General features: G+C 34.5%; 1 protein-coding gene and 1 long non-coding RNA gene across 3 annotated transcripts in view; one reads left to right on the forward strand and one right to left on the reverse strand.

Moving 5' to 3' along the window:
• The window catches only part of LOC149892638 (uncharacterized), a 321349-nt gene extending 307526 nt beyond the window's left edge, over positions 1–13823 (reverse strand). The window contains exon 1 of the long non-coding RNA XR_016450167.1: positions 13624–13823. This is a non-coding gene — a long non-coding RNA (uncharacterized LOC149892638). The remainder of the gene's footprint in view (positions 1–13623) is intronic.
• On the forward strand, positions 1412–8567 carry LOC149892656 (uncharacterized). Of its 2 annotated transcripts, XM_090080075.1 has the most exons (6): positions 1980–2514; positions 3079–3332; positions 3666–7540; positions 7774–7839; positions 8099–8155; positions 8313–8567. In XM_090080075.1, exon 3 carries the CDS (start codon positions 4750–4752, stop codon positions 7537–7539), a length of 2790 nt encoding a protein of 929 aa, XP_089936201.1. In that variant the 5' UTR covers positions 1980–2514; positions 3079–3332; positions 3666–4749; the 3' UTR covers position 7540; positions 7774–7839; positions 8099–8155; positions 8313–8567. The 2 variants fall into 2 exon arrangements, with proteins under 2 accessions (XP_089936200.1, XP_089936201.1); XM_090080074.1 differs by lacking the exons at positions 1980–2514; positions 3079–3332 and adding an exon at positions 1412–1465 and having other exon boundaries at positions 4721–7540.
• Positions 13824–14066: the final 243 nt, after the last annotated feature.

Raw genomic sequence — 14066 nt, forward strand, 5'->3', positions numbered from 1 at the left:
TATCCGTTTTAAGCATTTCGTTTTCGCACGAACAACAATTAAAGCAGCTCGTTGAGCTTAACGACGTTCGTATTTTTTTTCGAAGCCAAAACTTCGGCTATAAGTAGAATGAAGAGGCACTTCGAAAAACAACAAAGCTGTTCGCAGTCGATAGCAACGAGCGACAACATCTCTGCGAGTCTGGCATCAAGGTAAACAGTTTTTTTACATTTTCATTTGTTAGTGCCACTTTTGCGTACATTATGTATTCAAAAATTTGTTGCTGACGCTAGATTTTTCGTTTTCAATGAACAACAGTTGCAACCTCTAGCCGTTTGCTAAAACAGCTTGCTAGGACAACCAAATCAATCATATGTTGTGAAAATTTCTTTTTGTTCAACTGACTAAGGAAGATCGAGCGAACGCTTTTTTTTTTATAACTTGTTTGTATCATATTGCTATTAAGAAAACAGCGTTGTGTATACTAAACGTGACATAATTGGCAATTATCCGTAACTAAAAATAAGATAGAAATTACAAACTTGATACCATATTTTAATTACTCTAACAAAACTAGACGTCATCGCGTGAGAAAATAAATGTTCATAACACATAATCTATTTTTTTGTTTTTTTATTTCTTCTCTTTTTTCCTTTTAATCTCTTTTCTTTCGTCCAAAAAGCGTTTTGATTTTTGCCTCGCCACAAGCGATGAAATCGATAAAAAAACCTGCTCGGACATTCTCAATTCTCAACAACAGAAGCAATCAAAGTTCTAGCTCTCGAGCACGTGCGCCGACAGGTTGATGAAACCGTTCAAATATGCTCGATCGCTAGAATTTAAAGAAAGAAACAAGCCAGGAACAAACCAAAATAAAAAAAACAAAAACAAAAATGGACATCTTTAGAACGCTTAAATTTTATAAAATATTTTCCTCTGCGTTTTTAACCAGCTAAACTGTCGTAAAGTTTTTTCGGTGCAGTTCATTTAAAAAACTTAGTTTTCAACTTTTAAACGTTTTAGACTTCTCGTTTAAGGCAGTCGAAAGAAATGAGTCGACTCACTCTCTCTCTCCCTATTCGGTTTTGTTTTTGTTTATTTGTTTTTGTTTTTTCTTCGTTTGCCTTCGTTTGCCTTTGTTTGCTTTTGGAAAAGTTGTCGCCATGCGAGACTTAGTTTTTTTTTTTTTTTGCTCAAATTGAGCACAAGTGAGTTTCTAGTCTTGAAAGTGTGCAAAGTGTGGGCCAATCTGGTGGCTGGAGTGATGACACGTGAATGCTGGAAATTCCAGACTTTGAGCGGATTCAGCGTACATAGAAAGAAAATGTAGCATTCACGTGGGTCTCTCCTAAGCGTGCCATTGGTCGGTCTGCTGTCCTTAAGTACCCCCCTCCCCCCCCCCCCCTCAACGTCACGTTTGCTCAACTTTCTCGGTCTTTGGCGCCCAGAGAAAGCTTGAGGAAGGATAAAAAATGGCGAGGTTTCGGTACTGCGTTTTCTGTTATTCTTATTTGTTTTTGTTTGTTTGCTTGTTTGTTTGTTTGTTTGTTTGTTAATTTTTTTAATTTTTTTTTTTTTTTTGTTTGTTTCGTTCGTTTGTTTGTTTGTTTGTTTCGTTTGCTTCGTTTGTTTTGTGATGTTTTGTTTTCCCTTCTTGATGGCACAAAACAGAAGCAAACAAGACTTTCGGTTATATTCGGTTATATTCGGTTCAATAAAAGTTTGTTGGTTTCTGCACAACAACAACAACAACAACAACAAAAGTCCCTCTGTCCCTCAAAAGCAGTTTCTCCTCTGTCCTAAAGAAGAGCCTCTTTGTAATCGATCTTGTCTGAATGCAGCTCTCCTTTTGCCTACAGGTTTTTATTCCAACCCTTTTGTTGTTGTTAGTGCCATGTTGTTGTTATTGTTATACTCTGTAAAAGCAGTTGTTGCTGTTGTACTTGTTTGTTGTTTCTAAAGACACTGTTGTTGCTGCTGTTAGCGCTGTTAGTAATCACCCACTTGGCTTGTATTTTTGTTTCTTGTTTTTGTTTTTTGTTTTATTTATAAACACTCTCTGAGTAAGTGATGCTGTTGCTGTTGTTGTTGTTACAGTTGCAATGAGTGTTTGTTAATGTTCCCCCACTTGGCTTGTACTTTTGTTTTCTGTTTTGTTTTGTTTTTTTTTTGTTTTTGTTTTTTTTTTCTCAACACTCTCTGAGTAAGTGATGCTGTTGCTGTAGTCGTTGTTATAGTTGCAATGAGTGTTTGTTAATGTTCACCAACTTGGCTTGTTTATAATCTATTTTATTTTATCAACACTCTCTGAGTCAGTGATGGTGTTGCTGTTGCTGTTGTCGTTATTATGCTTGCAATGGGAGTTGTTACTGTTCACCCACTTTGCTTGTTTTGTTTTTATTTCTTTATTTTATCAACACCCTTTGAGCCAGTGATGCTGTTGCTGTTGTTGTTGTTATAGTTGCAATGAGTGTTGTTAATGTTCACCCACTTTGCTTGTGTTTTTGTTTTTGTTTATCAACACCCTTTGTGTCAGTGATGCTGTTGCTGTTGTTCTTATTACAGTTGCAATGAGTGTTTGTTAATGTTCACCAACTTGGCTTGTTTATAATCTATTTTGTTTTATCAACACTCTCTGAGTCAGTGATGCTGATGCTGTTGTTGTTATTGTGCTTGCAATAAGTGTTGTTAATGTTCACCCACTTTGCTTGTTTTGTTTGTGCTTTTGTTTTTGTTTATCAACACCCTTTGAGTCACTGATGCTGTTGCTGTTGGTGTTATTATAGTTGCAATGAGTGTTAATGTTCACCCACTTTGCTTGCTTTATTTGTTTGTTGCTTTTTTTTTTATCAACACCCTGCGAGTTAGTGATGCTGTTGCTGCTTTTGTCATTTTACTTGTATTTATAGTTGTTACTGTTCAGCCACTTTGCTTGTTTTTTAATCTGTTTTATTTTATCACCACTCTCTGAGTCAGTGATGATGTTGCTGATGCTGTTGTTGTTATTTTACTTGCAATGATAGCTGTTACTGTTCAGCCACTTTGCTTGTTTTGTTTGTTTGTTTGTTTGTTTTTTTTTATCAATATCCTCTGAGTAAGTGATGCTGTTGCTGTTGTTGTTGTTATAGTTGCAATGAGTGTTTGTTAATGTTCCCCCCCCCCCCCCCTTGGCTTGTACTTCTGTTTTCTGTTTTGTTTTGTTTTTGTTTTTTTTGTTGTTTTTTTTCTCAACACTCTCTGAGTAAGTGATGCTGTTGCTGTAGTCGTTGTTATAGTTGCAATGAGTGTTTGTTAATGTTCACAAACTTGGCATGTTTATAATCTATTTTATTTTATCAACACTCTCTGAGTCAGTGATGCTGATGCTGTTGTTGTTATTATGCTTGCAATAAGTGTTGTTAATGTTCACCCACTCTGCTTGTTTTGTTTGTGCCTTTGTTTTTGTTTATCAACACCCTTTGAGTCACTGATGCTGTTGCTGTTGGTGTTATTATAGTTGCAATGAGTGTTAATGTTCACCCACTTTGCTTGCTTTATTTGTTTGTTGCTTTTTTTTTTATCAACACCCTGCGAGTTAGTGATGCTGTTGCTGCTTTTGTCATTTTACTTGTATTTATAGTTGTTACTGTTTAGCCACTTTGCTTGTTTTTTAATCTGTTTTATTTTATCACCACTCTCTGAGTCAGTGATGATGTTGCTGATGCTGTTGTTGTTATTTTACTTGCAATGATAGCTGTTACTGTTCAGCCACTTTGCTTGTTTTTTTTTGTTTTTGTTTTGTTTGTTTGTTTGTTTGTTTTTTTATATATCCTCTGAGTTAGTGATGCTGTTGTTGTTATTATGCTTTCAATGAGAGCTGTTACTGTTCACCCACTTTGTTTGTTTATAATCTGTTTTATTTTATCAACACTCTCTGAGTCAGTGATGCTGATGCTGATGCTGTTGTTGTTATTATGCTTGCAGTGAGAGTTGTTACTGTTCACCCACTTTGCTTGCTTATTGTCTATTTTATTTTGTCAACACTCTCTGAGTCAGTGATGCTGATGCTGATGCTGTTGTTGTTATTATGCTTGCAATGAGAGTTGTTACTGTTCACCCAATTTGCTTGTTTTGTTTTTTTATTTGTTTTTTTGTTTGTTTTTGTTTTGCTTGTTTTTTTTTATCAATACCCTCTGAGTCAGTGATGCTGTTGCTGTTGTTGTTGTTGTTGTTATAGTTGCAATGAGTGTTTGTTAATGTTCCCCCACTTGGCTTGTACTTTTGTTTTCTTTTTTGTTATGTCAACACTCTCTGAGTCAGTGATGCTGATGCTGTTGTTATTATGCTTGCAATGAGAGTTGTTACTGTTGTAGTTATGTCTGTCATTTGTCCTTGTTAGCAAGTTCTATTTGCCCTCTCTTGCCTTTTTTCAACACAGTTTCTTTCTTTGAGTCATATGGTTGCGAGATCCTCTCAAACTCCATCTCTTTATTTATTTGTTTCTTTTTTTTTTTTTTTTTTCTCATTCTCCTTCTCATAATAGCAATCACTGCTGCCACCATGCATGTAATGCTAGTTGCTCTCATTCTTTTTCATTTGCTAGTGGAAACTTTGTTTCTTCTTGTTGCTCTCTTTTCTTTCTTTTTTCTCTTTTGCAGAGGATTCGAAAAAACACAGCTCTTCCCTGCAGTTGTAAACATTCCAGGATTCCAGGATGCAGGCAGAAGAAAAACACTCTCACTAACTGTCTTCTTTTTTTTAGCATAAACCGTTGCAAACAAACACCTGAACATGTCTTCTTCACAAGAAAACAACACTGTTGTTGCCCCTTCTCCGAACTCTAAAGCGAAAAAAAAGAAAAGAAGGCAGTCACAAGAACAGAGAGACTTAAAGCTCAAAAACAAAGTCAGGGCCGCATTAGTTGCAGCGTGTGGCTCCGTAAACAGGGTTGTACCTTTCTATGGTACCAAGAAGAGGTACGCTGTTAGCTGTCCGATGCCTTTGTGCAAACATTCCTCCACAAGCATTAAAAGACACTTGACTAAAAAAGATCATTCTTGGACTTTGGATGAAGCTTCCATCTTTTACTCTGCAATGGTCAGGAAGTTTCAGCATGCTCGTCTCGAACGCAAGTCCGGCTGTCCAAAACCTTACCCCTGTTTGCAATGTTGGAAGTATTACGACCGACTGGACATACACTTGAAAGAGACTCATTTCTACGATTCCAAGACGATCAAACAAAAGATTGCAGAGGCAAAGCGATACGACAACGACAAGCTCTATGTCCCTCAATTTATTCGACCTGCCTTCTTTGGTATTAAGCCAGTAGCTGAACAAGCGTCTGCATCAGGCTCTGCATCCTCTGCTCCTGGGCCTTCCTCCTCTTTTTCTTCTCCGGTTCTTTCCTCTGATCCTCTTTTAAGCTTGCCCTCATCAGTTGCTGGTTCGTCCGAGGCTCCTTCTGCAAACCAATGCACCTCTGTAGAAAACAAAGAGCTGAACACCGAATCCGTCCTAGACTCTGATTTTAATTCCTTAAAGCACTTGGTTTCCAACTCCTCCGTCTTGACAGAAGATAAGAGACTCTTGTTTCAGCTGGACAAAGATGCTTTTCACTTTTATTACCAGTCAGCAGATGAGCTCTTCAGAGATTTTGAAAAGTGGCTTGTGGTAGCCAACAACAACACTTTGTCACAAGCAAAGATCTACAAAAATGCAGTTGTTGAAATATTGACATGTTGTGACAGCACGCTGACGCTGCACCCGAACGCTCTCACCAATTCCAACGTTTTGGAGGATAGATACTTTTCCATGCACTTTAAAAACATTCAGCTCAATTCCAAGCTGAGTGAACTTGACCAAACAAAAGCCATGTCTTGTCACACGTTGTACAACCGCCTTGTCTACCTTTGTCTCCTGTTTCGTTTCAGTGAAGCCAGGAATGTCTATTTCGGACTTTCTCATGAGGCCATCCGACGTTTGCGCTGCAAGGTGGAGGAGTTACAAAAAGTGCTGAGGCCCTTTCGTTCTTTGAGGAGGAGCCTTGTGAAAAGCAAAAAATGCATCAACATCATCAATGTCAGTTTGCTGAACGAATATGGCAAGTCTGCATACGTAAGACAGTTAGTGGAATCGATTAGAAAGCCGTCTCTTACACCGACTAGAGACAATGCTGTGTCTCTACGAAACCATCTTCTGCTCTCTGTCACTGTAATTAACAGTTTAAGAAAATCTAACATTGCTCTTTTAAACATTAGAGACTACATGGCTGCTGAGAAGAGTGAGTGTGGATATTGCATTGTGCAAGAGCGCTACAAAACAGCATACAAGTACGGAGCCAAAAACATTCTAGTGCCGAACGACTTGAAAGTGTTGATCGATATTTATTTGCTGAGATACAGAGACCTTCTTGTCAACGACTCTCACTACATGGCTGCAGACACCAAGACTGTTTTGGAGTTGAGCGACTGCTACAGGCCCCTTTTTCCATCGATGAGACCCAACAAAGACGAATGTGTGACACTCGGTGCAACTAGAGTGCCTGTTTACCAGATGGGTTCCTCTGCTATCTCCTCTTGCCTGACGTCCTGCTTCAGAAAAAGCCAAGTAAACATTCCCATGAAGCGTCTTACTCCCACTTGCATTCGCGGTTCGATAGCCACTTACTTTGCCAACAACAGCAAAGAAGATCGCGAGCGGTTTGCTACACTCTACATGAAGCACAGCAGGAACACAATGGATAGCTTTTATGTGTCCCAGTGGAACGCTGCAGAGGAGTTGCGCTTTGCCCTGGGCATCGGACAGTCCTTCGGAGTCATAGAGTCTTTGACTGTTGAAAAGTCTGAGAGACCACCAAAGAAGGAGAAGGATGTGATGGACTGGCTCCAAACTAATGCAGAGGAGTACGGTTTTCATGAGGTTGAGGACATCTTTGAGGAAGATTTAGACTCCGGTTCTGACTCTGAAGAATGTGCTGCTACTTTCAGCTGTACCACAGTGGTTCCGTTTTCTCCAGCTGTAGAAAACAATGTTCCTTTAGAGGATAGCAACGACCATGCCGTAGATTTCTTGTGTGAACCTACCTCAACTCCTGTTTCGTCTGTTCCATCTGAACAAACAATCGCTGGTCCAGTTCTTGAACTATCCCCTGCTCTTGCACAACTAGTTCCTAACGAACAAGCTGTTTGTATGGATGTAGATCAGACTCTAGCTGTTCCTGTTGGCACAGCTTGTTCTCCTCTTGCATTAACATTATTTCCTGATGAACCGGATTTTATTGAACACCATGCAAAACTTTCTCCAGTTTACTTTAATGAGCAAGTGGTTGCCAAACCTGTTTCTGCTTCTCCTTCTCAGCAAGTCGCTTTCTGTCCTTCAAAAGAGGTCTTTTCTGTTCCTCTGACTCCTAGCCTTGTTGCTTTTCAGCAAACATTGGCCAAACCCAGTTTGTTTCTTTCATCTGATCCAGTTTCAGCTGTTCCTGTCCAACAGGCTGGTACTGTTCTTGCAAAGCAGCTCTCACCTTATGCTGTTCAATCTGTTGGTAGCCTATTTAGCCAAAGTCTTGCCTCTACATCCTGAGGTAAATTCTTTTTGATTTTTGATTTTTGATTTTTATGCAAATCTCAACACGCTTTCAAAAAATGAAAATGCCCAAATCAACTCCTTGCCCTATTGTTATTGTTAGAGCTGTAAAAAAAACAAAACAAAACAAAAAAACAACACAGAAGTGTGTATGTATTTGTTGCAGGACTAATTCTGTGATTGCTTAAATGTTTATACAAGTGAATGATACTAAAACTGATTATGTTTTAGAAGTAAAAGATCCAAGAAGAAAAAAAATCAAGTTGGAAATGCCATCTTTCACTCAAGAACTCATCGGTAATGTAAAACCTAATTTATACAAAGATATATAAACACAAACCTCTTCTTGCACAATTTCAGATGGTTAACTGTTAACAAAAACTAGCCATCATTGCTAAGTGCACTTTTAGAAAGTTGTGTCTACCCGATTTCTAATGATGAAGTTAGAAACATCACCGTTAGAAATCATGCACAGCTTGTTATCATCTCTAACACTTAGAAACTGTTGATGGTTTTTATGAATTAGAAAAATGAACATGGTTTTATTTTATTTCAGGATCAACTCAGCCAAGAACAAAGGAAAACAAAGCAGAAGTTAGCCAATGCCATTTAGGTAATCTTTCAAAAACCAGTTATTGCTATCAGTGCAAACAATAAGGTCAACAAAAAAAAATAAATAAAAAAACAGAATAAATCTTGTCTTACTTCAGAACCAAATGAATATTTGATTTAATCACTTTGTGTTATGACTTGAGTTTGTAAAATTTTAGATGAAATAGTTGAAGAGCTGAATGCTTGCCCTGGCCACAACGAATGGTTCAACACCAGAAGTTTTCCACGATGTGCAGCTTTGGTGTTGGCATACATCTTGCAAGACGTGTTTACAGATGTAAGCTCAAGTTGCTCGTACAAAGATTACCTTGGCATCTTGGCAAATCATAGCAGTGACAAGCTCATTCATGTCTTGCAAAAGTACTCCTACCAAAGCCATATTAAAGACAAAATTAAAAACATGAAGCTAAAAATTCAAAAAGAGGGTAGTTTAGAAAAGTTTGTTCAATATGGCAATATCGTGAAACCATTTATGTAGTTTAGATAAGTTTGTTCAGTTTGGCAATAAAGATGGGCCTTTTGTGTAGTTTGTTTTATCTATGCTTTTGCAAATATTTTTATCTGTTTCGCTAAAGACATAATAAACAAGAAGTTCTGTTAAACTGTTCTCACATTTCTTATTTAAAGATAGTTCAAACTTTTTTTTATCTTTAAAAAAAAAAAAAAGAAGTCGTTTTGTTATTCTGTGAAAACTTTTAATAGAGTTGCATTTAGAATTACTTCTGATGTTTTTAAGAGTTTGTTAAAAAGCAAAATAATATTTCCTGTGATGTTAAACTGCATAAGTGAAATTTAAAAAAGGAAAACTGCTCCAACCATTTTTCGGAAAAAGAAATCAAAAAGTTCCTTATTTTAAAAGATCTAGACATCCATTTCTTCTTCAGCAAAATAGCGAGGCTTTTTTATGAACTCTTACTCTCTATTTTTTCATATATTTACACAAAGGATTTTATTTAGTTCAATGTAAACATACATAGAAGTATATTATGTTTTTTTTTTTTTTTTTTTTGTTTTTATGCAGTCTAACTTTTGTTTCACTTCTATTTTATTTTACGTTTATCTTGTATTTTATCATGCCTTATTGGTTTTTGCGTTTTGTGATGTCAAGCTGCGTAAGCTAAACTTAAAAGGGGAAAACTACGCTAACTTTTCTTTGAAAAAATATTCAAGAAGTACCTTAAACGAAAGAGAAAGCACACGAATCTTGCCATCCAATTCTTCTTCTGCAAAGTAGCGAGGCTTTTTATGTACTTTTGCTCTCTAATTTATCTCTATTTACGCAAAGGGTTTTATTTCAATGTAAACACGTATAAAAGAATACTTTGTTAAAAATAATGTTAAAGGAGTTGCGTAAAAAAAAACGTCTGAATAAAGTTTCTTTACAAAAAAAACAACTAAGAAACAAGCGCGCCTAAGAAAAACCAGATCGCGATTCACTAAGTCAAAAAACGAAAGAAACAAAGTTTAAAAGGTCTTTCTAGACAACAAATTCTATTTTTGGCAATGCAGTTTTTGTATTTATGCAACCTAACTTTTGTTTGACTTCTATTTTATTTTACGTTTACCTTGTATTTTATCTTGCCTTTTTGTGTTTTGTGATGTCAAGCTACATAATCTAAACTTAAAAGAATGAAACTAGGCTAACTTTTCTAGTAGAATATTATGTTGTTGGTTTTGTATGCAGCCTAACTTTAGTTTCATCTATATTTTATTTTGCGTTTATCTTATATTTTATCTTGTCTTTTTGAGTTTTGTATTTTGTGATGTCAAGCTACATAATTTAAACTTAAAAGAAGAAAACTAGGCTAACTTTTCTTTGAAAAATTGTTCAAAAAAGAGATAGCTCACGAATTTAAAAAGTTGCATCTATTCATCTTCTTCTTCAGCAAAGTAAAGCTTTTTATGCACTTTTACTCTCTAACTTACCTATATTTGCGTAAAGGATTTTATTTAATTCAATTTAAACATAACTAGTAGAATATTATGTTGTTGGTTTTGTATGCAGCTAACTTTAGTTTCATCTATATTTTATTTTGCGTTTATCTATATTTTATCTTGTCTTTTTGAGTTTTATATTTTTGTGATGTCAAGCTACATAAGCTAAACTTTAAAGAGGAATTTACGCTAACCTGTCTTTGAAAAACTATTCAAAAACTACCTTTAACCAAAGTAGCGAGGCTTTTTATGCGCTTTTACTCTCTAACATACCTATTTTTGCGCAAAGGATTTTATTTAATTCATTTAAACATGCCTAGTAGATTATTATGTTGTTGGTTTTTTATGCAGCCTAACTTTAGCTACATCTATTTTTCATTTTACGTTTGTCTTATATTTTATTTTATCTTTTTGTGTTCTGTGATGTCAAGCTACATAAGCTAATGTTAAAAGAGGAAAGCTGCGCTAACCTTTCTTTGAAAAACTATTCGAAATCTATTTTTGAGATAATCTAGATTTTAAAAGAGGAACACTACGCTAATTTTGCTTTGAAAAAACTCTCGAAAACTAACTTATTCGATAGAGATAGCACACAAATTTAAAAAATTGTATCTACTCATCCACTTCTTCTACAGCAAAGTACTGAGGCTTTTTATGCACTTTTATTCTCTAACATACCTATATTTGCGCAAAGGATTTTATTTACTCAATGTAAACATACATAGAAGAGTATTGTTACCCGTTTGTTTTATGCAGCCTAACTTTAGTTTCATCTATACATTATATTGCGTTTACCTTATATTTTATCTTGCCTTTGTTAGTTTTGTGTTTTGTTATGTCAAGCTTCATAATCTAATCTTAAAAGGGGAAAACTGCGCTAACTTTTCTTTGAAAAAGTACTCCAAAAAGGACCTAAATCGATATAGATAGCTCACAATTTTAAAAAGTTGCATATAGTCATCTTCTTCTTCAGCAAAGTATCGAGGCTTTTTAATGGATTTTTACTCTAACTTTCCTATATTTGCGCAAAGGACATTATTTAATTCAACTTAAACATGCCTAGTAGATTATTATGTTGTTGGTTTTTTATGCAGTCTAAACTTTGTTACATCTATATTTTACGATTAACTTATATTTTATCTTGCCTTTTTGAGCTTTGTGTTCTGTGATGTCAAGCTACATAGTCTAAACATAAAAGAGGAAAACTACGCTAAACTTGCTTTGAAAAACTATTCAAAAACTACCTTTAACAAAGTAGCGAGGCTTTTCATGCACTTTTACTCTCTAACATACCTACATTTGCGCAAAGGATTTTATTTAATTCAATTTAAACATGCCTAGTAGATTATTATGTTGTTGGTTTTTTAAGCAGCCTAACTTTAGTTTCATCTATATTATGTTTTAGGTTTATCATATATTTTATCTTTTCTTTTTGAGTTTTGAGTTTTGTGATGCCAAGCAACTTAAGCTAAACTTAAAAGTGGAATGCTACGCTAACCTTTCTTTGAAAATCTATTCATAAACTACCCTAGACAAAAGCTAGATTTAAAAGAGGAAAACTACACTATTTTTACTTTGAAAAACTTTCGAAAACTACCTTAATCGATAGAGATAGCACACGATTTTAAAAAATTGCATATAGTCATCCACTACTTCTGCAGCAAAGTAGCGAGGCTCTTTATGCACTTTTCTCACTAGTTTGCTTATATTTACGCAAAGGAATTCATTTAATTCAATCCAAACATATATAGAAGATTATTATGTTACGATTTTTTTTTTCTTTTATGCAGCCTAACATTTATTTCACCTACATTTTATTTTACGATTAACTTTTATATTACCTTTCCTTTTAGTGTTTTGTGTTTTGTGATGTCAAGCTACATAAGCCAAACTTTAAAGAGGAAAACTACGCTAAGCTTTCTTTGAAAAACTATTCAAAAAACTACCTTAAACAAAGTAAGCGAGGCTTTTTATGCACTTTTACTCTCTAACATACCTACATTTGTGCATAGGGTTTTATTAGATTCTAGTAGGTTATTACGTTGTTGTTTTTTATGCAGTCTAACTTTAGCTTCATCTATATTTTATTTACGTTTATCTTATATTTTATTTTGTCTTTTTGAATTTTGTGTTTGTGATGTCAAGCTACATAAGCTAAACTTAAAAGAGGAAAGCTACGCTAACCTTTCTTTGAAAAGCTGTTCAAAAACTACCTTAGACATAATCTAGATTTAAAAGAGAAAGACTACGCTATTTTTGCTTTGAAAAATCTTTCGAAAACTACCTTAATCGATAGAGATAGCACAGGATTTTAAAAAGTTGTATCTAGTCATCCACTTCTTTCACAGCAAAGTAGCGAGGCTTTCTATGCGCTTTTACTCTCTAACATACCTATTTTTGCGCAAAGGATTTTATTTATTTCAATTTAAACATGCCTAGTAGATTATTATGTTGTTGGTTTTTTTTATGCTGCCTAACTTTAGCTACATCTATTTTTCATTTTACGTTTGTCTTATATTTTTATTTTATCTTTTTGTGTTCTGTGATGTCAAGGCTACATAAGCTAATGTTAAAAGAGGAAAGCTGCGCTAACCTTTCTTTGAAAAACTATTCGAAATCTATTTTTGAGATAATCTAGATTTAAAAGAGGAACACTACGCTAATTTTGCTTTGAAAAAACTCTCGAAAACTACCTTATTCAATAGAGATAGCACACAAATTTAAAAAATTGTATCTACTCATCCACTTCTTCTTTTTATGGATTTTTACTCTCTTATTTACCCAAATTTGCGCAAAGGACTTTACTTAATTCAACTTAAACATGTCTAGTAGATTATTAAGTTGTTTGTTTTTTATGCAGCCTAACTTTAGTTTCATTTATATTTTATTTTACGTTTATCTGATACTTTATCTTGTCTTTTTGTGTGTTGTTTTGTCAAGCTACATAAGCTAAACTTAAAAGTGGAAAAGTACGCTAACCTTTCTTTGAAAATCTATTCAAAAACTGCCTTAGACATAAGCTAGATTTAAAAGAGGAAGACTACGCTATTTATGCTTTTAAAAAACTTTCGAAAAAATACCTTAATCCATTGAGGTAGTGCACGAATTACAGTCATCCACTTCTTCTATAGCAAAGTAGCGAGGCTTTTTATGCACTTTTGCGTTCTAATTTATCTCTGTTTACGCATATGGTTTTTGTTTATTTCTATGTAATGATATACAAAAGAGTATTTTGTTAAAGATTATGCTGCAGGAGCTGCGTAAAAAAACTCTGGCGACCTTTCCTTAAGAAAAAAGCAACTGAAAGACATGTGCGCCTTAGAAAATTCAAATCGCGATTCACCAAATTAAAAGACGAAAAGAACGAACTTTAAAAGCTCTCACTAGACATTTGTGTTTATGATAGGCAATGCAGTTTTTGATTTTATGCAGCCTAACATTTGTTTCATCTATATCTTATTTTACGTTTATCTTATACTTTATCTTGCCTTTTTGAGTTTAGTATTTTGTGATGTCATGCTAAATAAACTATACTTTGCTAATTTTTATTTGAAAAAATATTCAAAAACTACCTGAATTATAAGCTAGATCTAAAGGAGGAAAACTACGCTAACTTTTCTTTAAAAAAAATATTTAAAAACTACCTTAAACATAAGCTATATCCAAAAGAGGAAAACTATGCTAACTTTTCTTTAAAAAAATATTTAAAAACTACCTTAAACATAAGCTAGATCTAAAAGAGGAAAACTACGCTAACTTTTCTTTGAAAAAATACTCAAAAACTACCTTAAACATAAGCTAGATCTAAAAGAGGAAAACTACGCTAACTTTTCTTTGAAAAAATACTCAAAAACTCCTTAAACATAAGCTAGATCTAAAAGAGGAAAACTACGCTAACAATTCTTTGAAAAAATATTCGAAAACTACCTTTAAACATGATTTAGATTTAATAGATGAAAACTACGCTAACATTTCTT

The sequence above is a fragment of the Hydra viridissima genome, unplaced genomic scaffold, assembly GCF_058129835.1.
Source record: "Hydra viridissima isolate aposymbiotic clone 2 unplaced genomic scaffold, HvirCarnegie_v1 scaffold_2, whole genome shotgun sequence".
Lineage (NCBI taxonomy): Eukaryota > Metazoa > Cnidaria > Hydrozoa > Anthoathecata > Hydridae > Hydra > Hydra viridissima.